The sequence below is a fragment of the Globicephala melas genome, chromosome 3 (assembly GCF_963455315.2).
Source record: "Globicephala melas chromosome 3, mGloMel1.2, whole genome shotgun sequence".
Lineage (NCBI taxonomy): Eukaryota > Metazoa > Chordata > Mammalia > Artiodactyla > Delphinidae > Globicephala > Globicephala melas.
The window spans coordinates 170,680,338-170,706,115 of record NC_083316.1 but is presented as its reverse complement, the minus strand read 5'-3'; the positions used below and the strand labels follow the sequence as shown (position 1 = coordinate 170,706,115).

Sequence of the window (25,778 nt, the reverse complement as noted above, 5' to 3'; positions counted from 1 at the left end):
TCCATCTCCTCCGTGGAGCTGGTGGGGGGCCCTGGGAGTGACCAAGGCAGGGCAGAGGGGTTGGAGCCGGGACCCAGGCTCCCTGAGGGGTTGCTGCCCTGGAGGGAATGCAGAGAAGTCATGGTGTGAAGCCCTCCGCACGTGTGTCCATGCGTCAGGCTGCATGCTTGTCCAAAAATGGCTCTCCATGTCTGGATATCGGGCCTGGCACCCGAGTGTGTGCAGGAGTTAGTCTGTGGAGACAGATGCAATCTCTAGGGGGCAGGTGAGAGTCCAGCTGTAGCCGACTGGACTCCCAGCTCTGAAGCCCTCTGTGCTGGGCTGTGGCGTGTCTCTCTGCAGGTTTGCCCTTCATAAGAGCCTGGACAATGGTCCCGGGGCCCCTGAGTGCCCACGTGGTTCTGGCGTCTGAGGGCGGTACCTGTGAGTGGCTGGTCGTGAAATGGGCATGCGGTCAGGGCTCAGGAATGTCTGGGGCAGCTGGAGGAGCCCAGCAGGGGCAACCCAGACCTCAGGCCTCCCGACCAGGTCAGAAGCCCACCAGCTGGCCCTCGCTGCCTGCTCCTGGTCTCCAGAGCAATGAGTGGTGGGCAGAGGTTCCTTAAGGGGCTTCTGGGAGGGGTCTGTGGATGGACTCGGGCCTGGAGAGTCGGGTTTGCCATGAGGGGCTGTGGCCTGCATGCCCCGTGCCCAGAGATCACACCTGAGGTCAGTGGGGGCCAGTGTTGGGACTCTGGAGGGGTGGGGGAGGAAGATCTGAGGAGGGGAGAAGGCTCAGACTGGGGGGCTCGAAGAGAAGAGGTGGTCATGGGGGGAGGGGGCAGGAAGCTGTACACACCGCCAGCGCTCCAGATCGGGGAGCCCCACCAGGGAAGGGAGGAGGCGGCGTGGTGGCCTCAGAAGTGTTAGCAGCCCTGCTGCTGGCCAGCTGTCCCGTGGTCGTGGTTGGTGCATGTCCCTGGAATGTAGAATGGGGAGTGAGGGGTGGGAGCTGGGCTGAGGGGAGGAGACCCACTATGCCCAGCGCCGCCGGGGCCCTGGGGTCTGCAGGGGAGTCGCCAGAGGACATAGGGCAGGCACACCCATGAAAGGTAGGAGGACTGGAGGGCAGGTGTCTGTGTCCAGGGGTATCCGTTACATCTGCGGAGCTGGGTGGCTTCTCAGCATGTGTCCAAGCCTATGTCCCTGTGTGTCATCGTGCTCCCGTGTCTGCACTCCTGGGTGCATCTGGGTGTGGCCGAGTGGGGGGGTCAACGTCTCTGCCGTCCCCATGTGCCCGCCAGGGCCTTGCCCGGGACGCCAGTGCCAGGCAGGGGCACCTCAACCAACGTGCGTGCGTGCGCAGAGCTCCTGAAAGCGGAAGCTGGGGGCGGAGCCTGGGACCCCACCTTCAAGCCCACTGAGCGGAGGGGCAGGCTGAGGCTGCGGAGGGTCAGGGGTGGGTCTGAGTCACCGCCTCCGGAGGCCTTTTCCTGTGGGGGGAAGCGCCCGCCAATGAGGGCTGGGCCTGTCACGTGGGCCTGACAGCTGGGGGTGGTGGTGGCCAGCGACAATGTGGTCCCGAGGCCACTGACACTAGGAGCTGCAGCGCTGAGACCCCCGGCCCGCCCCGCCTCGGGCCCCTCGGGCCACTTGGCCTGGCCACAACATGTTCTCCAGGAAGAAGCGGGAGCTCATGAAAACCCCTTCTATCTCGAAAAAGAACCGGGCGGGAAGCCCCTGTCCGCAGCCTTCGGGGGTGAGTGAGCCTCTGCTGGGAGCCGGAGCGGGCGGGGATCTTGGAGCGACACCCGGGCAGCAGGGGGACCGGGGAACACCCTGCGCTCGGGCCTGGCGGGGCAGGGCCGGGCAGTGCCATGCTGGGCCGGCGGCGCGGGGCTGGAGCCAGCTACGGCCCCAGGCTGGACTGCAGGGACCACGCAGGACGGGCTGGGATCCCCACGTTCAGTTCACAGTAGGAGCCCTTGGGATGGCCACTGCACACCCCACCCCGTCCGGGGCTGCCTGTGGGGTCCAGGGAGTGTGGGTGCTCTGGGTCCGGGACTCCAGGGTGAGGGCTTAGGGAACTTGGGGCCTCCAGGCACAGTTAGATGTGAGAGCTACAGCCCAGCCACTGGGGGAATGTTTAGAGCAAGGAGAGTGTGCGGCGAGATCCATGGGGTGGGCCTCGTACGAAGCAGGCCTGTGGTGTCCGCAAGACTGAGGGGCCTAGTGGACCCTCAGAGTAAAAGAATCGAGGAGGTGTCTTCACCAGTGAGTAGGTGTGTCTGCAGTGGCCTCCCCTGAGGGGAGCTAAGGAGACCCTGGCCCTCCCTACCCCGCCCCCCTCCCAGGAAGTGGGTTGCCCCTCCCCCACACCCCGGCTGTGGTTTGGGTAGAGGCCGTTGTTTGTGAAAGCTCTGGGGAAGAGGATGTTGGGTAACAGGTGCGGGAGGGGCACAACACCAAATCTCAGCCCTCTGACCTGTGGCCTTTGATCCCCTGTGGGGTCAGGCTGAAGACCCTCCAGAGCCCCACTTCACTTCTGGGAAAACTGAGGCAGGGCCCAGTGGCGGCACCTGCTCTAGTGGCTCCCCCCACCCTCCCAGGAGCTGCCCAGGAGAGATGGGGCTGATGCAGTGTCCCTGGCGCCCAGCCTGGAACCACCAAGTGTGGCCTTGAATGCCAAGGCCACAGGCACACTCAAGAGGCCCACCAGCCTAAGCCGCCATGCCAGCGCTGCCGGCTTCCCACTGTCCGGAGCCAGCACCTGGACGCTGGGCCGTGGCCACCGCAGCCCACTGTCAACAGCCAGCCCAGCCGAGGGACCCATCCAGGGACCCTGCCCCGACACTGTGGAGGACATCTCCCACCTGCTGGCTGACGTGGCCCGCTTTGCCGAGGGCCTTGAGAAGCTGAAGGAGTGTGTTCTGCGTGAAGGTGAGAAGTGGCAGGGACACCGCGGCCTGGGTGGAAGGCAGTTGGACACAGATATCCCAAACCCTGTGGGGTTGAGGCAGGATGGAGGGAGGGATTTGGGGAGGCTCCAAAGAGGGTTGTAGGGAGGGCTTCATGGAAAAAGTCATTGCAGCTAGGGTTCTGAGGGATGTATAGGAGTTTGGCGGCAACCAGGAAGAGGGAATGTCACATGCACAGGCTCAGAAACATGGAGTGGAGGTGCGTTTGGGGGAACAAGTTTCAGGTGTATGAAATGTGTGAGGGTGGAGGCATTGAGAATGGCAAGCAGAGGGACCCTGGATGTTATCCTGAGGGTGGTGGGGAGCCGTAGAAGGTGTTAGAGCAGAGCTGGAACAAGGTCAGATCTGCACGTTGGACTGGAATGGACTGGAGGCAGGCTGAGGTCTGGACAGAGAGAGATTCAGGACGGACAAGGGGCAGGACCAGCATGTAAGCTGCAGGAGTGAGCGGCCTGTGGGATGGCAGTTCCGTTTTCTCCACGCGTCTGCTGACAGCCCAGCTTCCTGCCGAGTTATTTTCATCTGCTTCCTGTTTGTCTTTGGCCGCCAAGGAGGGCACTATGATCTCTCCTGCCAGAAACCGCAGTGCCAGGGCCATGCTAAACACTCTGGCCTGCTCCCCACAGGTGCCCATTTTACAGATGAGGAAACTGAGGCCCAGAGAGGGGCCCTGACTCCTGGCTCAACCAGCCAAGGAGGGGCCAGAGCCCGGATTCGACCTCAGACTGGAGAGACCTCAGCTTTGTAGGAGCTAATGGGCTCTGCTGGCCGGGCCTCTGCTGGGTCGGGGGGTGTCAGCCCCCAGGATTATCTGGTCCTGGGGTGGGGCTGGAGTTGTTTCCTGGGGAAAGTCTCTCTAATCTCGGTTCCTTTCCGATCCTGGTGCTTCCTTGGAGGCCAGGCCTGGGCAGGGTTGAGCCAGTGGGCGTCCTGCAGGAGGATGGGCCAGGGCAGGGGCACCCTTCTTTGAGCATTGGGGCAGCCCTGGGCCAGGGGAAGGGTCTGGAGCAGAGAGCATGTGGGTTTGCATCCTGCTGCTGCCCCTGCCAGGCTGTGAGACTGGATCAGCTGTCCCTTCTCTAAGCCTCTGGCATTTCATCTGTGAAACGGGGCAATGATACGCCCTGGGGAGTTGCTGACTGTAACCAGATGTCCTCGGTTCACAGTGATTGTTGTGGGGACAGTGAGAGGGCTTGGGGACCCCGTGCTGTCTACCTAGGAAGCAGTGGGCGGCGGGATCTAGGTGGGCAGGGTCTCCCCACACCTCCCCACGCCCTGTACCTGGGCCTGTTTCCCTGCCTGCCCTTGGCCGGTCCCATCCCGAATCAAATTGCATCTCCCTGGGTCCCAGGCTCCTGCTACCTGAGGCTGGGGAGCTAGCAGGACGCCGGGGCGGAGCTTTCCTCGGAGGGGGGGCGGGTCTTCGGACCGGCCAGAGCCGGTTTGCTTGCAGAGGACCTGGCACCAAAGACCCCGGACCAGCCAGTTGCCTAGCCCGGCCTGCGCATTCACGGTCCCTGCGCCATGTGTATCTGCGGGACAGTGCACCCGGCGCTGCAGGAGGCGCCGGTGCGCTGCCAGGCGGGGCCCCGAGGTGAGGGGACCGTGCGGGGTGCGGGGTGCAGGGCCTGGCCAGGAGCACGTGGCACTCGGGGCATTTGCTGCCCAGCGCTTGCCTTGGCCAGTGCTGAGCTGGGCATGTCCAGGCTTCTCCAGAGTCCCACCTGCCCAGGTGAGTGTGCTGCGGGGACCCTGGTGTGTGGGAGGAATGTCCCGGGAAGGGGCGTGGCCCGGCCTTTCCTCAGCCGGCCTTTTATGGATTCCGTAAGCTCCTTCCCACCTCCCTGAGTTGGCCTCGGATTCAAAATCCTGCCCGGTGCTGAGGCACTCGCAGGAATTTGGGGCCAGGGACTCCGTGGGGGTCTCTCTGTCGGTGGCATTCAGTGGGGGTCCTCAGTGCTGAAAAGGGATCAGACACCTATTTTCAGGTTCCGTTTTTAAAATGTTAAATTTATTATTTATTTAGTTTTGAGCATCAGGTTCCAGGCACAGAGTTAGAGGCACACAGGTGAGGGAGATATACTCCCAGCTGGTGGCCAGGTCCCTCCTGGGTCTCAGGGTCGGCTCATTCCTTCCCCATCCATACATTCCTTCGGCTTTGTTTCCACTAGATGGTGCGTGTTCTGCCCACACACAGCGCTTTTTTTCCAATTAAGAACATCTGAGGAGGGCATTTAAAGCCATGTTTGAAGATGCAGATCTGATCTTGACTCTCCTTTGCCCTAACACCTTCTGTGGCTCCCCATTGCCCTTATGGTAAAGCCAGGCAGTGTCCTTCTGCCTGGCATTCTCATGCCTTCAAAGCTAGTGGAGATGGAAAAGTTGTGTGATCCTTGAGAAATGACTTCTCCCCTGTATGCCTCAGTTTCCTCATCTGCAGAATGGGGGTGATGACAGCACCTGCCTCATGGGGTGGCTGGTCGGGAGAGAGTGAGGTAACGGGGTGTTTAAGCCCCAGTGCCCAGGCAGGCAGGGCTGGGAGAGAGCTGGACAGAGCCCTGAGAGTTTGGGGCAGGGAAGGGGCCGGGTGGGTTGCCTGGAGGAAGAGGCACCAGGACTGCAACTTGAAGGTCACTGGGAGTTTGTTTTCTGGAGGGACGAGGAAAGGGTGTTCTGAGCAGGACTGCCTAGACTGACATCTGACCTTTGATGACCTGGCCAGCAGTCGAGAGAGGGACAGTTCCTCACACACACACACACACCTCCCAACGAGGTCACACACTGAGCTTCAGGCAGTTATCTTCTCCCACCTTGGCCTCAATTTCCCCACCCGGGGACAGGAGCTCTGAGGAGGGTTAGGATTAGGTGGTTAGGTGGGCAGGCTTTCCTTCCCTCCCTGCTCATACCCCCTCTGCCCGGCAGACCTCCTAGAGGCCCGCCGGCCGCTTGCCCATGAGTGCCTGGGTGAGGCCCTCCGCGTGATGCACCAGGTCATCTCCAAGTACCCACTGCTGAACACCGTGGAGTCGCTCACAGCTGCCGGCACCCTCATTGCCAAGGTCAAAGGTCAGCCAGGACAGGGCAGCAAGGGCTTTCTGTCTGGGAGGGCTTCCTGAAGGAGGGGATGTTTGAAGTGGGTTTTGAAGGATGCATAGGAGTTTGATGGGCACAACAACTCCAATGCTCCCCCTTCAGTTAGTTGCACGGGTGGTCACCTCCCAGACTGGGCCAACCCCTCTCGTCCTTGTCTGTCCCTAGCCTTCCATTATGAGTGTAACAATGATTCGGACAAGCAGGAGTTTGAGAAGGCCTTGGAGACCATCGCAGTCTCCTTCAGCAGCACGTGAGTGTGGGGGTGGGGAAGGGTGGCAGAGGGTGGGGACCCATGTGCCTCTTGACACTTGCCCCCTGCCCTGCAGTGTGTCCGAGTTCCTCATGGGTGAAGTGGACAGCAGCATCCTCCTCTCAGTGCCCCCTGGGGACCCGGGCCAGGTGAGAAGGGATGGCCTGGGTGCTGCACGGGGTCAGGCTGGCAGGGCGGATGAGTACCCCCTGCCCGCTCTGTGGACCGTGGTCTCCCGCTCTGTCCAGGGGGGGCGGTGACTGTCTCCTGCAGGGTGGGCATCAAACAGTACCCAGCCCGGACTGGACTCACCTGTCTCCCTCTGGTACAGTCAATGGAGAACCTGTATGGACAGGGGAGTGAGGGTGCCCCCCTCAGCAGTGAGGACTGTGATGAGGGTGAGTCTCTGAGCCTAGGGGTGGAGGGCTGAGGACGGAAGGAATGGTGGGCTGGGGAGGAGCCCGGGCTGAGAGGTGTCTGTCTCGCAGGCTGCCTCTCCCCGGAGGCGGTGGACACGCTGCTGCAGCGCTGTGAGGGGGGTGTGCATGCCGCGCTGCAGTACGCCAAGAACATGGCCAAGTACATGAAGGACCTCATCGGCTACCTGGAGAAGCGGAACGCGCTGGGTGCGAGCTGGGGCCCGCGGGGCGGGGTCTGGCTGGAAGGCCCCTCCCCTCACCCCTGCGCTCACATCCCTCCCCTCCCCCCTGCGCTCACACCCCTCCCCTCCCCTCCCCCCTGCGCTCACATCCCTCCCCGCCTGCAGAGATGGACTTTGCCAAAGGCCTGCAGAAGATCGTCCAGAACTGCAGACAGAGCGTCATGCAGGAGGTAGGGAACTCGAGGGAACGGGTCGGGGTCCCTCAGGCCTAGGTGTGTTTCGCCCCTCAAAGATGGGCCAAAGGAAAGGGGTTTCCCATCTCTGCAAGGGCAGCTGAGGGCGCTGGGGAGGCGGCGGGGCTTCCACGAGGGCGCCTGTCCCACCCCCGTGACTGCCGGCCCCGCCCCCACAGCCGCACATGCCCCTCCTGTCCATCTACTCGCTGGCCCTGGAGCAGGACCTGGAGTTCGGCCACGGCCTGGTACAGGCGGTGGGCACTCTGCAGACCCAGACCTTCGTGCAGGTAGGCTTCGCCCTGGAGGGTGGGTGGGGTGAAGGGTGCCCGGGTCTCCATCACACCCGTCTCCCCACCCCCAGCCCCTGAACCTGCGGCGGCTCGAGCACGAGAAGCGCAGGAAGGAGATCAAGGAGTCTTGGCACCGCGCCCAGAGGAAGCTGGTACCGCGGGGCGGCGGGGCTGGGAGGGGGCAGGGCGGGCCGGCTCGCGCATGCGCAGTCCCCTGGTGCACTCCCGGGTGGTCCTTTCCCGAGTTTTGCGGACACCTGGCAGAGTGCCCTGTGCCCGCGTGGGGCTCGCTGTGGCGTCACAGGTTGGAGCGGGTCCTGCCTCCCAACTGCTCCAGCCCCATTACCTGCAGCTGCAGCAGGAGAGGCCCTGGCCCGGGGCCCCCATCACTGTCACGGGTCAGATGTCCGGAGGGACCGGATCACCCGTGGCCGCCAGGAGCAGGTCTGGGTTAGAGGGAAGCTGAGGCTCTCTCAGGTCTGGTGGATGCTCCAGGTTCCTCTGTGTTGCTCTTTTCCCACCTCTCTTTTGGGCTGTTCCAAAGGCACTAGCAATCTTTTGCACTGCTCTTTAGGCCTGCCAACAGGGTCTGCGGTGCAAAGAGCCCCCACGGCCCCTGCTCCAGCTAGTGGTGTCCTGTGGCACATCTGGCAAATGAGCCTCTCCCCCCTTTTCTACACCTGATGACAGCTTGCCGAGTACCCTGTTCTGCTTCTGGCCTTTTACAGTCACCTCCATATCCAGGGACTGGCCCCATCTCACTCCATGTGAAACAACTCCTCCCTTTTTCTCAGCTGCAAGTGCTCAGCTGCAGAGCAATAGGACTTAGTTCACTAAATCCCTATTGATGAACAGTTTAGTTGTTGTTGAGCTGTTGCTGTTTCAAACACCACGGCTGTGACGAGCTTGTGCCCCTGTTCTCAGACATGTGACCTAGCATTTATCTCAGATCAGTGCCCGAAAGGTAATGGCTGGGTCACAGATGTCATGAGCATAGAAGCTGACCTCCTGAGCCACAGCCATGCTTTTCCTCTTCTGTGAGCTCTAAGTTCATATCCTTTGCTCACCTTGGATTGGACAGTAGCCTGTTTCTTATTGACTTGCCAGAGCTCTTTACATATTAGAGAACCCAGCCCTTGATGACATGTGTTACAAACTCCCCCACCCCCAGTTTATTGTTTTGACTTTTGATTTAACCTGTTGCCTGTTTTCCCAGTTGAAACCCATGATTGTTAGTAGAAGTCTTTTATGGTTTCTGGGTTCTGTGTCACGTATGGAAAGGCCTTCCCCATGCTATGTTTAAGAAATTCTCTCATGGTTTCTCCTAGTACTCATGTGAGCTGTTTTCTTTCTGTTTAAGCTTCTGATCGTGTAGACTGTGAGGTGTGGCCCCCAGAAGGCCCACTGGGTTTTGACTAAGTGCTCTTCCTGCCAACCCTGAGGGTGCCTGACTTCCTGTCTGAGCAGCCTCACTGTTCTCATCTCTGAGACAGGAAATGAAAGAGATAGAAGCACAAGTCGCTCTGGCAGGTGTGGGTGTAGGTGTCGAGAGGATGATGTAGTTGGTGTCTCCTTCAGAGCTTAGCTGTGCCTCAGCTTCCCTGGCTGTGAAATGGGCATGCCAGATACTGGCTCCTCCCTGGGTCGCCCTGTAGGTGTCACCTCCTGTCCTTCCACCACTGGTTCTTGGGTGGGGGCCTCTGTTTGCTTGACTGGCCATGGGATTCTGGCCCAAGGGATGGGGGTGGCAGAGGTCCCTAACGCGGTCTCTGGCTGATGGTGCTGGTCTGGTCCTTCCCATGTCCACAGCAAGAAGCAGAGTCCAATCTGCGCAAGGCCAAGCAGGGCTACGTTCAGCGCTGCGAAGACCACGACAAGGCCCGCTTCCTAGTGGCCAAGGCAGAGGAAGAGCAGGTGGGCGCTGGCCCGGGTGCAGGGGCCGTGGCCTCCAAGACCCTGGACAAGAGGCGGCGCCTGGAGGAGGAGGCCAAAAACAAGGTGAGGGCGGGTCAGGGGGCAGGAGGTGCGGGACAAGACCCATGGTGTCAGGGCCTGACCTGTGCAGGACTGCCCACCGCCGGGCCTTTGTCTGGGCTGTGCCTCCTGCCAGGAATGCCTTCCTGTCCTTTTGTGCCTGGCTGATTTCCGTGTGGGGCCTGAAGATGCCCTGAGGGCTGAACCCCAGGCTGAGGCCTCTCTGGGCACCCCGCCCCGCCCCCACCCCCACCCCAGGCGGAGGAAGCCATGGCCACGTACCGCACGTGCGTGGCGGATGCTAAGACGCAGAAGCAGGAGCTTGAGGACACCAAGGTGACGGCACTCCGGCAGATCCAGGAGGTCATCCGGCAGAGCGACCAGACCATCAAGTCGGTGAGCACCGTGCTCCCACCCCCAGCCCCCGCCCCTGTCGCTGCCCGTCCAGCCTCAGGACCTCCAGCACTTAGGGCCCCTCCCACCTGCCTGCCCGTAGGCCACCATCTCCTATTACCAGATGATGCACATGCAGACGGCCCCGCTGCCTGTGCACTTCCACATGCTGTGCGAGAGCAGCAAGCTGTACGACCCGGGCCAGCAGTACGCCTCCCACGTGCGCCAGCTGCAGCGCGGCGAGGAGCCAGACGTGCACTACGACTTTGAGCCCCACGTCTCCGCCAACGCCTGGTACCCTGCCGTCTGCGCATGCCTGGGGGAGCCGGACTTCCCTCCTGAGGTGGGGGAGGGGGCAGTGAGCCTCAGTGACCCCCATCGTGGCCCCTTATTTTGGCTGTTGGTCCCACCAGGTCCCCAGTCTTGCGCGCCCGAAAGGGCAGCTTCAACGTCAGCGATGCTGCGGTGGCGGAGGCTGCGGGCTGCCCCCCAGAGGAAGGTGGGCCTGGCGACGGGGAGCTTGCCAAGGAGCGCAGGGGTGAGTGTCCAGCAGGGGCAGGGGCGGGCGCGGGCCCCCTGCAGCCCCCTTCAGCCCTTCACTGGGGACAACTTGGCAGGTGGGCGCGGACACCAGGTGCACAAGTCGTGGCCGATCGCCATCTCAGACTCTGACGCCAGTCTGGACCCCAGCCCTGGCTCAGGTGAAGGGGCCTGGCCGGCAGGTGGGGGGGTGGGGGGCTCGCAGAGCTGCCGCCCCCAGGTTTCAGCGGGCTCATTGTGCAGCCGGGGGCCCTTGGGGGAGTCTCTGACAACCCGTTTCCTGCTCAGGGGACTTTAAGAAGTTCGAGCGCATGTCTTCCAGTGGCACCATGTCGTCCAGCGAGGAGCTGGCCGACCAGGAGAGCAGCACAGGCGCATCAGCCTTTGACCAGGGTGAGGGGACCCCTGGGTGGGGCAGCGGGGAGAGGGGGGTTTGGACTCTCTGTGCGCCTGGCCCTGACCTGCCTCGGTAACACTGACCACCTGCCCCCCACCCCCACCAGATGACCTCAATGGCATGGCCCCGGAGCTGCCTGTGGCCATGCCCAGCGGGCCCTTCCGCCATGTGGGGCTGTCCAAGGCGGCCCGTACCCACCGGCTCCGGAAGCTCCGCTCGCCGGCCAAGTGCCGGGAGTGCAACAGCTACGTGTACTTCCAGGGCGCCGAGTGTGAGGAGGTGAGCGGCGGTCCCGGGGGAGCCAGGCACCTGCATGTGCGCCCTCAGGACGGTGCCATGCAGAGCGCTGGAGGGAAGTGAAGCCAGGAGCACTTGCAGTCTCCTGGGGGAGAGCATCCCAGGAGGAGGGCTCAGCCAGTGCTGAGGGAACCAGAGGGCCGTGGGAGCAGCCCAGGCTGCACTGGTGGCAGGGGCACGTTTCCCAACCAGGAGGGGTGAAAGCTGCCCTGTAGGGGGGTGATGAGAGCGGCGGGGGTCGCGGTGGAAGGGGGAGCCGCGGGTGTCTGTGTGGAGCTGGGGCACCAGGAAGGTCTGCTCACTCCTCGCCTGCTCCCAGTGCTGCCTGGCCTGCCACAAGAAGTGCCTGGAGACCCTGGCCATCCAGTGTGGCCACAAGAAGCTGCAGGGCCGCCTGCAGCTCTTTGGCCAGGACTTCAGCCAGGCCGCCCGCAGCACCCCGGACGGCGTGCCCTTCATCGTCAAGAAGTGTGTCTTCGAGATCGAGCAGCGGGCGCTGCGCACCAAGGTGACCGACGCGGGCACAGCTGCGGGGGCTCCAGCCGAGGGGCCATGCAGGGAGGGGAGGGGTGTGGGCCCAGGCTGACTGCGGGCTCCCACAGGGCATCTACCGGGTCAATGGGGTGAAAACGCGTGTGGAGAAGCTGTGCCAGGCCTTCGAGAACGGCAAAGAGCTGGTGGAGCTGTCGCAGGCCTCGCCCCACGACATCAGCAACGTCCTCAAGCTCTACCTGCGCCAGGTGAGACAGATGGGGACAGAGCAGAGCAGATCCTGGGCTGGACCCGAGCTTGGTGGGGGGCGTGGCCAGCTCTAAGCAGGGTTGTGGTTGCTAGGCCAGGGGCGTGGTCAGTACAGGGTGGGCGGGCCCTGTGGCTGTCAGGGGCGGGGCTGCTGTTAGGGGCGGGGCCCGTGCAGGATGGATGGCGTGGGGCCAGGCCCATTGACCCCCACACCTAACCGTCACCCTGCAGCTGCCTGAGCCGCTCATCTCCTTCCGCCTCTACCATGAGCTTGTGGGGCTGGCCAAGGACAGTCTGAAGGCAGAGGCCGAGGCCAAGGCGGCAACCCGAGGCCGGCCGGATGTCACCGAGAGAGAGGCTGTGGCCGTGGCCATGGCGGGCCGGCTGCGGGAGCTCCTGCGGGACCTGCCGCCAGAGAACTGGGCCACGCTGCAGTACCTGATGCGGCACCTGCGCAGGTGAGGGCTGGCCAGGCCGGGGTCAAGGGCGGCGGGGTCCCGGGAGGCGCTCACACCTGCTCCTGCACCCTCTGACCCCCAGGATCGTGGAGGTGGAGCAGGACAACAAGATGACACCGGGGAACCTGGGCATTGTGTTTGGGCCCACGCTGCTGCGGCCCCGGCCCACTGAGGCCACCGTGTCCCTCTCCTCCCTGGTGGACTACCCACACCAGGCCTGCATCTTGGAGACGCTCATCACCCACTACAGCCTGGTCTTTGAGGAGGAGCCCGAGGTGGCATCTGGGTGCCAGGTGAGGGTTGTCCACCCTGGGCGGGGGGTGTAGGGCTCTGTGAACATCATGGGGGCCGGGAATCTCACTCACCCCCAGCAGGATTAGACAGAAAGAAGGGCTGGGAGATGTCTGGCTCGGACGGGGCCAGAGCCCCGTCAGGGGCACCCAAGGCATCCTTTAAGCAAAGAACTGGATGAAGTGTGGGTTCAGATCTGCGGACGGAGCCCCAGGCAGTGCAGAGGCCCTTCGGCCTTCCCCCACGTCCCCTGGAGCTCACATCAGAACGCACTAGACCCGCCGTCCTGCCCCTTCTCCCATTTCCCGTCTCTGTGCTGCCTACAGCACATCCTCTGGGTCCAGCCTGCTGCTCTCCTCAGCCGACAGGCCTTGTTTCTGTTCGCTTCCAGGCAGCATCAGCTCCCACGCTCAGTCCCCACTGTGCGTCTTTAACCCCTCATCTGGCATCTCTGGCTGTGGCGGTGACACGCCTGGGTGTGGCCTCAGGACAGTGGCTCCCACGCTGGTGTCCATGCAGGGCCTGCCTCAGCCTTTCTGGCCAGGGCCTCTGCCCGCTTTGGACGAGCTCAGCCTGCTCGTGACTTGGGATCCGGGGGCCTCACCTGCTCAGCTGCAGCGGGTGTTAAGTTTTTAGGGTTTAACAAGACAGAAAAATGGAATGTGGGATGGCCGGAACTGTGGTGCTCCCTGACCTCCATTCCGCCTCTGCAGGATGTGACGTCCAACCAGGGGGCCGAGGTGGTGGTCCAGGAGCCGTATCCGGAGGCCAGCGGGGGCATGGCCTCACCCCTGCCGGAGGAAGCTGAGGATGGGGGCCTTGGTGAGCAGTGGGCCCAGGCGGCGGATGACACAGTGGGTCCACCTCAAGGGCTGCATCCCGGTTTGTCTCCCATGGAGACCATGAGTAACACCTGCTTTTTCACTGTCTTTAACGTGTTACAAACTCTTGCAAAGAGACACCCTTTCGAGGTGTTTTTTCCAACACCGAGAAATGGGCACCCCGAAGTGGAAACGACCCCAGTGTCTGAGACCCTGCACCTCCGCCTGACCCGGGAGGGTTCTAAAGGGGGAGCTGGGCCTGCTGGGGGGAGGCGGACGCCCAGTCCTCCGCCCAGTGCCCCCCACCCTGCTCACAGGCTGTCCATCTTTTTCTCTCTCTCTGTCCCTGTCCCTCTCCCTTGGACTTTCCAGAACCCCACGCTGCCTCCAATGACTCCGACTCAGAACTGGAGGAGGCCTCGGACCTGCCATCCCCAGCGGGTGGGGCGGCCCTGCACCGCCTTGGCTTCCTGGAGAAGTTGGGCGGCGTGGAGGGTGGCCGGGACAGCCGCAGTGGCAGTGAGGAGCAGCTGGGCACTGCTACCGGGGAGGAGGAGGATGGGCCCGGGCCTGGGGTCTGGGAGGACCTCGGGGAGGAGCCGGCCCGGCGGCTCGCCGAGCACAATACCAACCAGTGCAACAACGTGGCTGTGGCCCGCCTGCCAGCCGTGAGGCTCCGTGGCGGGCGGCTGGCAGGGGGCGCGGGCTGGGAGAGGCGGCCAGAGTTCGTGTAGCTGGGGCAGCGGGCAGGTCTGCTCCAGGCTCCTGTCCCTGTGGACACGTCACCGAGAGGCCTCTCCTTCCGCCCACAGCGGCGAGGGCATCACTGGCCAACTTTTCCAGAAGCTTCTGCCCGCGCTGCTCCGCACGCCCACCAGGCCCCACTCCTCTGAGCTGGGGGATTCTGCTCTTGGAGTTGCCCCGGCTGTGATGGAGGGACCCTGCCCACCCTGGCGCTGGGCCGTGGAGGCCACATGGCAGCTGGGAGGAGGGCTGGACGCCTTTGTGGATGGTGGGCGGGTGGCCTTGGGATGCCCTGGCTTTTACGGAAAACTGGGTTTGGATACCTGGGGCTGAGGATGCAGTGAAGTTCCACGATGGAGTTCTTTGACAGGCACATTCCTTTTGCATAAAATAAAGTCTTTAACCTCAGCCTGTCTTCTCTGGCAGCAGTGGCCTAGTGACCCAGACACACAGGGCACTAAGCGCCATCCCCAGCTCCTCGCTGGGCTTGAGGGGCAGGGCAGGGAGCTGTGAAGAAGAAATTCCACCACAAGGCAGCCCCGTCAGGCGCGGGAGCCCAGGTGGCCGTGGGGCCCAAGTCCCATTGACTCCTGACTCGGGCCACCAGCCCCCGGTGGCTCCCGAGCACTGAGGTGTGGCTGCTGTGCTGAGGAGCCGCAGCTGAAATCTACTTGCAACAAAGCCCTCTGGAAGACAGCGGCCACCACGTGGAACGGCACAGCGAGGAAGAGGCGAACACCCCTCACCCAGCTCAGAGGCCCCAGTCGGGTTTATCCCAGAGGGCTGGGGCCGGCTCAGCAGAGACACAACTATTCATTTGAGGAATTAGATGGAATTCACACCCAGTCATGGTAAAAGCTGCTGGGCCTCTATTCCTGATACAGAACAGCTCACCCCAAACTTCAGTCCCCCACCCAGGCTTAGATAAGACCCACTGTGGCAGTCAGGGTGCTTTGCCCCTGCACACGCTTCCTAAGAGTGAGCAGGGAAAAGCAGCCAGCAAACTACCAATGTGTTTTGCAAACAGAGATAATGGGCGGGGGGGGGGGGGGGGGGGGCACACCCTCTCGGTTACACGTGGCCTGTGGCCACTTCTGCCCTGTAGAGTTGAGCAACTGTAGCAGGGCCACCTGGCCAGCAAAGCCAACATATTGACCGTCTTGCCCTTTACAGCAAAACGTTGCTGACCCCATCTATGTTTTTTAAAAAAATGCTCAGAAGAATGAGCAAATCTATTAACATTTCAGAGTGCTCAGCAGGACAGGTAACGGCAAGAAAGCGCCCCACTGTCAGGTGCCAAAGCATCTCTAAGGAGCCTGGCGGATCATGCCACACAACTTCACAGGTTGCACCGCCTTCAGACAAGCCTGGCCCAGGCTCACAACATGTCCTGGTGGCCGGAGTGGGGGACTGGGGGTGCTGTGTGAAAGCCAGCCCCTGCCTCCAGACCCGGGGGGGCCCACTTCCTGAAGCCCCGAGGCACAATCTCAGGGACTCAGAACAGGCTGTGCGTGGTGGCGCAGGCAGAACCAGTGCCCCAGCAACAAGCAGGGGACCCCAAAGGGGAGCTGGTGCCACTGGATGGAGGGCGTAAGGGGCATCCACACCTCGCACCTGAGACCCCGCACCCGGGGACAGGTCTGTGCCCAGCCGGGAGAACAAGCACCCTAACCAGGAGCAGAAAGAATTAATACTCAAGAACAGCCAAGACAATTTTTTAAAACTGTAAATTATACATATTTACCATTTTTGCCACTTTAAACCGCACAGTTCACAGGCACTAAGCAACTTCACATTGTCGTGCAACCATCTTCACCATCATCTCCAGAACTTTCTCATCTTCTCAAAGGGAGACTCTGTCCTCGTGAAACCTGACTCCCCATCCCCTCCCCCCCCACCTGCTTCCTGTCTCTGTGGACCTGATTCCTCTAGGGACCCCTGTGAGTGCAATCGGACAGGATTCATCCGTCCGTGTCTGGCTCCTTTTGGCCAACATCGTTTTTGGAAAACGATGTATGTCTATCTGGGGGAAAGGGAGACCTGTTCTCCTATCAGATGTACTATAAAACTAAGATTTTAAAACCTAAATTCATCAATGGAAAAGAAGAGGATCTCAACACAGACCCACATGAACCCACATGCTACGAGAGTGGCAACTCAAGGCAGTGAGGAGAGCACCTTTGGTTCTTCACCAAACAGCGTCAAGACCGCTGTCTGGGGGAGAGTGACAGCCCCAAGTCCTATGATGCCCAGAAGTAAATCCCAGGATTCGAGTCTTATGTATAAAGGCTACAAGGGGCTAGCTAAGAAATACAAAAGGTGGGAAAACATTTTTGTAAAGCGTATATCTAATAAGGGACCTGAGCCTAGAATATATAAAGAACCCCTAAAACTCAGCAGAGACAACCCAGTTAAACAAGGGGCAAAGGACCTGTGCACAGACACATCTCCGAGATGACCGGCGGGTGGCCGGCGAGCCGGGGAAAGGTGCTCACCACCCTCAGCATCAGGCAAGTGAATCTGAACCACAGCGACTCACCCCCGGCCACGATTTGGTGAGGAGGTGGAGACGCGAACAGGAACCGGGGCAGCCGCGGCGGAGACAGCCTGTCTCTCCAAAGGAAACAAGAGCTTCTGCAGGACCCAGCAATTCTACTCCGAGGCACACCCACAGCCAGAGAAATAAACACAACCACACCACCTCGTACCTGGACGCCCACAGCAACATGACGCACAGTCACCAACAAATGGAAACAGTCCATCAACTGAAGAATGAACACGTGTCCCTCCACACACAGGAGCATCACTCGGCCGTGAAAAGGGGTGAAGCCCCGACACTCCTACAACGTGGACAAACCGTGAGAACACGATGCTCAGTGAGAGAAGCCAGACACAGAAGGACCCACGGTGTGTGATTCCACTGATGGGAAACGTCCAGAACAGGCAGATCCACAGACACAGATTCGTGGCTGTCAGGGGCTGGGGGCAGGGGCGGGGACTGCTGACAGGGACAGGCTTTCTTTTTAGAAGGGTGGAATGTTCCAAAATTGACTGTGGTGACGGGTGCCCGATTGTGCATATACTAAGAATCATGGAACCATACACTTTAAATGGGTGAACTGTATGGTATATAAATCGTACTTCAATGAAGCTATTAAACAAAAACACAGACAACTGCGCTTAGCCTGGGTAGGAGGCCTCTGAAATTAGTAGAGGGAAAAGGGGGTAGTTTGATCCCAAACTTCTATGCAAGAAAAGCACCAAGAAGCAAAGCTGAAGGCGGCACTGGAGCCCCTCCCTCACAGCTCCACCAGGGGGAGGTGGGCCGAGACCCCGCTGAGGGGACAGAAGCCCGCGCAAGGCTGCTCACAGCAAACCGGGTAGACATTCCGCCTTGGTCTTTCAGACAAGTGAACTTATTTACTCAAGATATTTTTAATTCGTTAAGATATCCAGCATTCCGTAGCAATCGGTCTCACTCCCCGCTGCCCTCGGAGCACCCAGACAAGCAGCATCAGGGCCACTGTGTGGGGGACACGGCGACAGAAGCCCGGGCGGTATCCTGTCCCCTCCCAAAGCACCATCAGGTAGGATCCAGGGTGGGGCTCAGCGTCCAGGAGCCCAGGAGAGGCCACGGGGACCCTCAGGCCAGGAAAGGCAGGCCCAAGGCGGGCCGCCCTGCGGCCCAGGGGAGCAGAGGCAAGGTTCCCAGGAGGAGCGGACTCCCCCGGGCAGCCAGCCACCACAATCCCAGCCTGGTGGGTCGTCACAGCCCATCTTTCCATCCCCCGGGGGACTTGCCGAGAGAGAGGGGGCAGCCAGCAGTGTGACCTGTCTGTCGCATGAGCTGGGCGCACAGGCTGGATGTGAGCTCCCTCCAGAGCACGTAACAGGCGGGGCTCACTCACAGGGCTGGGACGGCCGCCCACACCCGGCCCTCGGCGCCCTCTCGCCTCGTCTGTCTGTCGGGCCGCTACTGCACCAGCCGGTAGGTGATGTACCTGCCTGCAGTCTCGCTGGGCCGGATGATCTTCACCACCTGCAGAGGCAGGAAAGCAGGTGGGCTGGCTCCCGGGACCCGGGGTCTCTCCTGCCCTGCTCAGAAGCCTGGGCTCTGAAGGGGGCTGGAGGTGGGCCCAGCTCCTCCCTGGGAGGGGCTTCTCACCTGCCCTCGCTTTATCCCAAAGTAACGTGCCACGGGGTCTCCCGCCTGGATCCTGGGCAGCTGGTTCTCTCGGAGTTTACTGAGAAGCAGGTCAGGGAAAAGGTCTTGCTGGACTGACTGGGGGCGTTGTGGGAAGAGCTGTAGGGGAGAGGAGCCGGGCCTGGCCGGGGGCCAGAAAGGATACTACCGGGCCAGCAACTCCGTCACCTCCTCCTTGGTCATGACAACGTGCTCTGGGACCAGCTGTGAGAAGAGAACCTGGGTCTCCACAGGGCTGCGACAGACCCCACAGGCCCTCCAGAGGAGGGGTGCAGCGTGGGGGCCCCAGGCATCTGCACAAGTCCTGACTCCACACTGGGACGGGGGTCCTAGAGCCTACACCCCTAGACATGCAGATGGGCCGCAGGGCACAATCCCGGAGCTCCGAGGCTCCTGGGGACATGCAGATTCCACCCACCCCAAGCTCCTGACTCTGCAGGCTGGGTGGGCCTGGGAACCTGCCCTCCTAGCAAGGCCCCAGCTGCTCCTGGCCCAAGGGCCACACACTGAGACCCCGGCCCACCTTTTTTCCACCATGAAGGGGCTCCCGGACTCGCCTCCCCAAGACCTGGATGTCCGCCAACCCCGAACAGGTGAGGGGCCTGGGGGGCAGGAGGCGGGTCTCCAGTCTCATCCTCCACCCCTACCTCATGCTCCGTGATGTTGATGAGCAGCTCCTGCTGCAGAAACTGCTCCAGGATGTACTTGGGGGCCATGTCGACCAGGGACTGGAAGAGACAGCGACCCTCAGGCACAGCTGAGGCGGCCACCCGCCCCCTACGCTGGCCCCGGGCCCACCCACCATGCCCTTCCTCGCAGGCAGCTGGCACCCGGGAAGCTGCGCGGGTCCTGCGTCACACATCAGGAAAACCCACCTCAGTGGGTAGGGTTTCCACTTGGGGAGAGGCCCACCCTGCCCCTCCCAGGCATTCAGCACATTACCGAGGCCTCGGTCTCATTGCAAAAAGGGTGAGGGCCTGTCTGTCAAAATGCTCCCACGGTTGCCGGGAGCTGGTGCAGCAACCCCTCCCTGGACCCCACAGCCTGTGTCCCCTTGTTCACACGGGGACAAAGGTGCTCGCCAGCTGCCCATCCCAACCACCAGCCTCCACTTAGGCCAGTCCAACCCACAGCCGGGGACCAGAGGCAGCGGGCACCCACCTGCTTGGCGGAGGGTGTCATGCCCTGCTGTACCACAATGAGGGCCCGCGTGATGTTCTCCTCCTGCATCCGCTGGCAGTACACCTTGATGGTCTTGATGCCCACCTTGGGCTCCTCTGCAGACCAAGTACAGGCTGGTGGACGCTGGCCGCACCCCCCCCGCCCTCTGCCCGGCACCTGGGTTCTAGCCCACCCCTGCCAAGGCGCTGCAGTGCCGCTCCCCCACTGGGGCCTCGGCCTCCTGTTTGCAGAGTGAGAATCCGGCTGCCAGTCCCAGAACAGGGTGCTGGCTGCCTGCATGTCACGTGGGAGCTGAAAGGTGCCCTGGGCCCCGGACCTAAGGGACCTCTTTCTGGAAGTGGGGTCTGGGAGCCTGGGTCTGCGCAGTGCCTCAGCGGTTCTGAGGTTCGGGAAGTCCCAGACTAAGCAGTTTGTTTAGTCCAGGGGCCCACGAGACAAGGGCTGGAGTGTTCAGAGTTGAGTGGAGGCAAGATGACCCGGGGAGCACGGTCCCAGCACAGAGACAGCCCACCCAGCTCCTCGCTGCCAGCACCGGGGGTCCTCACGGTCTCGGCAGCACGCGGGGCCTGGGGCCTGACACGAGAGAACGCTGGACCCTAGTAGCCCAGCAGGTTGGCGGCTGGGGCAGCCCCGGAGTCCGCGTGCAGCACGTCCGCTGCCTCTCGCCATTCTCCTCACACCCCACTCCACCGACCGGCAGTGCCCTGTCCCCGAAGTCCCTCTGTTGGAGTCCTGACCCCCAGGAACCTCAGAATGAGACTGTGTTTGGAAATGGGGTCTTTAAAAAAGTAATTACGGTAACACAAGGTTGTGAGGCTGGGGTCCTTAAGAGATCAGGACACAGACACACAGGAAGGGACAAGCACGTGAGGACACAGAGAGAAGACAGAGGTCTACACACCAGTGAAGAGGCCCCCAGCACTGGGAGAGAAGCACTGTCTGTTTATGCCCCTGGTCTGTGGGGTTTTGTTATAGCAGCCGTGCAAATTAACACAGGCAGGGACCTCAACCCTGTGCCACGGCCCATCTGAGACAGCAGGACACCCCCACTGTCAGTAAAGACCAGGAAGTGAGGTGGCCCCACCCCCGAGATGGCACCACGGGAGGCACGTGCTTAGGCACCAAAGTCTACAATAAATACGTTTCACACACAAGGGACACTCTTCTTAAAAGTGCCACCTAGATTCATCCCAGGGTCACAAGGATGCTTCAATATATGCAAATCAATGTGATACACCACATCAACGAAAGGAAAGACAAAAACCACACGACTGTCTCAACAGATGCAGAAAAAGCATTTGATAAAATTCAGCATCCATTCATGATAAAAATTCTTATGAAAGTGGGTATAGAGGGAATATATCTCAACATAAAAAAAGCAATTCGTGGATCCGCAGGTAAAACCCAGCACAAATTACCCATGACATTTTTCACAGAACTGGAACAAATACTCTTAAAATTTACATGGAACCATAGAAGACCCAGAATTGCCAAAGCAATCCTCAGGAAAAAGAAAAAAGCAGGAGGCATAACTCACCCAAACTTACAATAATACTACAAAGCTACAGTTTTCAAAACAGCATGGTATTGACACATAAACAGACATGGATCAATGGAACAGAATAGAGAACCCAGAAATAAACCCACACAGCTACGGTCAATTAATCTTCGACAAAGGAAGCAAGAATGTACACTGGGGAAAAGACAGTCTCTTCAGCAAGTGGTGTTGGGAAAGCTGGACAGCCACATGTAAATCCATGAAGTTAGACACTCCCTCACATCATATACAAAAATAAACTCAAAATGGCTCAAAGATTTAAATGCAAAACATGAGGGGACTTCCCTGGTGGTCCAGTGGTTAAGAATCTACCTTCCAATGCAGAGAACGTGGGTTTGATCCCCAGTCAGGGGACCAAGATCCCACATGCCGTGGGGCAACTAAACCCGTGCGCCACAACAGAGGCCTCACGCACCTTAGCTAGAGAGCCTGCGTGCCGCAAACCACAGTGCCACAGAGCACTCTGTAGCCTACATGCCACAACTACAGAGCCCACGTGCCCTGGACCCTGCATGTCACAACTACAGAAAAGAAAACCCGCATGCCACAACTAGAGAGAAGCCCACGTGCCGCACTGAAGAGCCTGTGCACTGCAACTGAAGATCCCGCATGCCTCAATGAAGATCCCACATGCTGCAACTAAGTCCCGACGCAGCCATAAATAAATAAATAAACAAACAAATCTTAAAAACAAACAAACAAAAAAAACCAACTAAAAACAGTGTTGCCATATGACCCAACAAGCCCACTCCTGGGCATATATCCAGACAAAACTATAATTCAAAAAGACACATGCACCCCAGTGTTCACAACAGCACCATTCACCATTGCCGAGACATGCAAACAACCTAAATGTCCAGATGAATGGATAAAGAAGATGTGGTACATATATACCATGGAATACTACTCAGCCATCAAAAAGAATGAAATACTGCCATTTGCAGCAACATGGATGGACCTAGAGATTACCAAACTATGCCAAGTAAGTCAGAAAAAGAAAGACAAATATCATATATCACTTATATGTGGAATCTAAAAAGATGATACAAATGAGCTTATTTACAAAACAGAAAGAGACTCCCAGACATAGAGAACAGATGTGTGGATGCCAAGGGGGAGGGGGCTGGGGGAGGGATGGATTGGGAGTTTGGGGTTAGCAAATACAAACTATTATTTGTAAGATGGATAAACAAGGTCCTACTATACAGCATAGAGAACTATATTCAGTATCCTGGGATTACACCATAGTAAAATAGAATATGAAAAAGAACATATATATATATATGTATGTATATATATTTATAACTCAGTCACTTTGCTGTACGGCAGAAATTAACACAACATTGTAAATCAACTGTACCTCAATAAAATGAATTTTTTTAAAAAGTGCCACCTGGGTCTGTTGAACGAGCATTTTCTGCCCACCCCTCTGATTCACGGCGCTGGGGTAGGCCCCCAAGGTGCTCATGACCCAACAAGGCCCCCTAACCTTTGGGGCTCTAGAGCCAGGCTGCCTCAGTGTAGGACGTGCAAAGACAGAGGAACACAGGGGTCCTGGGACACCCTTGGTGCTGGGGGGGTTGTCTTCACTCAACCCAGGGCTCAGAGGGGGTTCCCAAAGAGGAGGCACTTGAGCTCGGTCACCAGGGACAATGGATGGACACTGACCAGGCAGGCGAGGGGGGAACCGGCAGGGACGAGACAGGGCAGGAGTCCTGCAGCAGCGCAGGAAGGGCAAGCGCTGGGAGCAGAAGCTGGGCTGACGGGTGAGGGCAGGGAGGACCCAGGGGCCCAGCTGGGAGGCCTGTGATAACCTTGGTCAGAGAAAAGGGTTGAGGAAGAGAGAATGGGGAAGGTGACCAAGAAGAGGAAGCTGGAAAAGGAGTCCCCACAGCAAGGAGGGCGAGGGGGCAGAAGGATGAGAGCAGGCAGACTCTGGGTCACAAGGCAGGTGGCTGCTAAGAGCTGGCCCTGAGCTGCCCCTCACCTGGGAAGAAGACGAACATCTGGTCAGTGGGGTCATCGTTGTGGGCCACCAGCACCGTGAGGTCTGTGCGCCGAGGCCTCCCTTCACTGGGCTTGTCCCCAAACTGGGCCTTGAACTCCTCCAGCGTCTGGTCCAGCTCGTCCTGGGTCACCAGGTAGCCACGATCGTGGCACAGCTGCAAAGAGAAAGGACCAGGTGACCCCAGGGCGGAGGGGGGACGGCAGCAAGAGCTTGGGGTAGGCGAAGCCACTGCGGAGGAGACCGGGACAGAGCTGGGACGTGAGGAGGGCTGTTGAATGCAGAGCCAGGCCCCAGGGTCTGGGGCAGACAGGGACGGCTGGCTGGGCAGACGGTGGTTGGAAAACCAGGCAAAGACCTGAGGGTCAGCAGTTCTAGGTCCTGCCTCAGAAACTGGGGCTCTGAGTGCGTGCACTAGATGAGGACCCAGACAAAGAAAGGAAGGTTGGAATCGCTACCCAGCCCAGCCCTGCCCGCACCCACTTTCCTCGGCCAAGTCTCCCTCCAGAGCCCTGGGTCTCCTCTCCCAGGGACCCCTGACACCGTCAGCCAGAAGCACAGTTGCTCCGGCCCTGTCTTTGGGCAGCTTTGCAAAGTGGCAGAGAGGCTGGGGGCCACCACCCGGCCTTAGCCCAGCAGGATTCCCAGGAGAGTGGGTGCTCTTGATCAAGGCCGCAAGCCTCCGTGGCATCACACTGGTCCCCTCCCACGGGGTGGATTAAAGAACGAGGCACACAGAGAACGCTGGTATGACCCGGCCCCGGCCCGAGTAATTCAAAGTTGGTGGCTGGGACATCTAAGTAGCCACCAGACAGCGGTCAGACAAGCCCACCAGGGTTCCTTCCACCCCCATGACCCCGGGATTCTGCGATATGCACTTGAGGTGGTGCCGATAAGGCAGTCTGGGACCTGGGACCTTTTGCTGTAGCCCTTGCACTTGGGCAAATGTCTCCTCCAGCAACAAAACACCCAGAAACTATATCTAAGGGACTAGAAATAACTATGCACATGCGCAGTTCGGGCAAACAAGGACCAAGATATAAAAAGGCCGAGAAACAACAACAACAAAAACCATAAGGGCTTCCCCTGGTGGCGCAGTGGTTGAGAGTCCGTCTGCCGATGCAGGAGACACGGGTTCGTGCTCCGGTCCGGGAAGATCCCACATGCCGCGGAGCGTCTGGGCCCGTGAGCCATGGCCGCTGAGCCTGAGCGTCCGGAGGGAGAGGCCCCAGCAGTGAGAGGCCCACGTACCGCAAAACAAAAAAACAAACAAACAAAAGGCCAAGAACCTAACTGCCACTTCTGAGGAGCCGGGAGCAAAAGCAGGGTACTGGGCATGATCCCTGCACACAGCACCACCAAGGGGGTGGGCAGACCCCTCCAAGCCACCCCTCCGGCCTGACCCCTGGACCCGTCCCCACCCTCACCCCATTTAAGACACCAACTCGTCCTCCTTGGAGCAACGGCACCTGTTGCTTGTTTTCGCTACTTCACGCTGCAGCACAAACTCCAATAAAGCCTGGCTTAAATTTCTCGTCTGGCCTGCTATCAATTTCAACTGATTAACGAATTCAAGAACCCCGGCAGGTAACATCAGAACCTTCCATGGACACAAACACGCGCCGGCCTAGCGTCTGCCGTCCTCCCTTTCTCCAGCTCGAGCGAGACCCTGACCCCCTCCCGGGGGGCTCTTGGACTCGCGACTCCGTCCCCCGCAAACCCCCGCCCCGGGGGCCCAGCCTGAGCCCGACCCCTCCGCTCCAGCCGCGCGGCCGGGGGTGGGGAGGCTCATTTCTACCTCCGGGCCTCGCACCCGCCGTCCGCGCTCCGGCTGCTGCGTGCCCGTCTCGCCTGGGGGAGCGAGGCTCGTTCTCACCGCGTTCCCCAAGCGCGCTGCTCACCTGCATGATGGTCTTGCGGATTTTCCACAGCCGGTACGTCTCCTCCTCGTCATCCATGGCTGCCGCCGCTTGCACTCACTGCGCCTGCGCCGAGCCCCGGTCAGGCCCCCTCACGTCGCCCTCACCTTGCAGGGCTGTCGCCGGCGAATGCCTGAATGAAGCGACCTTCGGGAGCGGCAGCGCCAAAGGCAGCCCGAGCCTTACTAAAGCGACGGTTGGCTGCGCGAGAAGCGTGCGACCAGCACCGCCACCCGCGCCTCGGAAGTTCTCGCGAGGCTTTGACCGCAAGGCCCCTCGGGAGTTGTAGTTTCCGCTCAATGCTGGTCTGGGAGGGCCGTTTAGAATCCAGAGAACAGAGGCCAAGTGTGGGCGGGGAAACTGAGGCCTTGACTGGGTCAGGGGTCTGCTCAGCTCCCGGGGACCGTCGGGCGGCCTAAGAGGCGCTCCATGAGTGTTTGTGCGTCCAATTGTGGGGGGTTTTCTCAGTTGGCTCAGGGCTACGTACAACTTAATGCCCCCGAGCCTCAGTTTCCCCTCTGTACAATGGAAATAAAGTGTCCCCATTTTAGAGGGTTAGCTGGGGATCTAAGGAGATGGTCGTACTTGGGAGGAGCTTGGAATAGTTCCTGGTGCTTATGAAATGCTTCCACCTCTGTCTTCTCCCTCTCCTGTCCCGTGAGCCCCAGCCCAGCCCCTGCCTGGATACCCCACAGCCCCCAAGACTGCATGTTTTTACAGTCCGCATCTGCCCCTGCCCCCGAGTTCGTACAGGAGGTTTGCCCACGCCTGCCGAGCCCAGTGCCTCTGCATTGGTAACTTCTCATTCAGTAATGCATTCATTCAAT

The 25,778-nt window shown here is 60.2% G+C and overlaps 2 protein-coding genes across 3 annotated transcripts; one reads left to right on the top strand and one right to left on the bottom strand.

Moving 5' to 3' along the window:
• Positions 1-40: 40 nt before the first annotated feature.
• On the top strand, positions 41-14,507 carry ARHGAP45 (Rho GTPase activating protein 45). 2 transcript variants are annotated; one of them, XM_030845759.3, is made up of 23 exons: positions 41-708; positions 2,589-2,919; positions 5,880-6,023; positions 6,216-6,300; positions 6,377-6,449; positions 6,632-6,698; positions 6,789-6,926; positions 7,067-7,131; positions 7,314-7,424; positions 7,499-7,579; positions 9,237-9,425; positions 9,660-9,797; positions 9,898-10,088; positions 10,208-10,332; positions 10,412-10,495; positions 10,623-10,727; positions 10,838-11,010; positions 11,348-11,536; positions 11,631-11,768; positions 12,001-12,227; positions 12,310-12,520; positions 13,232-13,340; positions 13,712-14,507. In XM_030845759.3, the coding sequence occupies exons 1-23, from the start codon at positions 580-582 to the stop codon at positions 14,071-14,073; spliced, it is 3,465 nt and encodes a 1,154-aa protein (XP_030701619.1). In that variant the 5' UTR covers positions 41-579; the 3' UTR covers positions 14,074-14,507. The 2 variants fall into 2 exon arrangements, with proteins under 2 accessions (XP_030701619.1, XP_030701616.1); XM_030845756.3 differs by lacking the exon at positions 41-708 and adding an exon at positions 917-1,738.
• Positions 14,508-17,499: 2,992 nt separating this feature from the next.
• On the bottom strand, positions 17,500-25,066 carry POLR2E (RNA polymerase II, I and III subunit E). The gene is made up of 7 exons (XM_030845761.2): positions 24,934-25,066; positions 23,015-23,189; positions 19,449-19,564; positions 18,935-19,015; positions 18,433-18,491; positions 18,249-18,327; positions 17,500-18,122 (listed from the first exon to the last, which is right to left on the bottom strand). Exons 1-7 carry the CDS (start codon positions 24,988-24,990, stop codon positions 18,057-18,059), a joined length of 633 nt encoding a protein of 210 aa, XP_030701621.1. The 5' UTR covers positions 24,991-25,066; the 3' UTR covers positions 17,500-18,056.
• Positions 25,067-25,778: the final 712 nt, after the last annotated feature.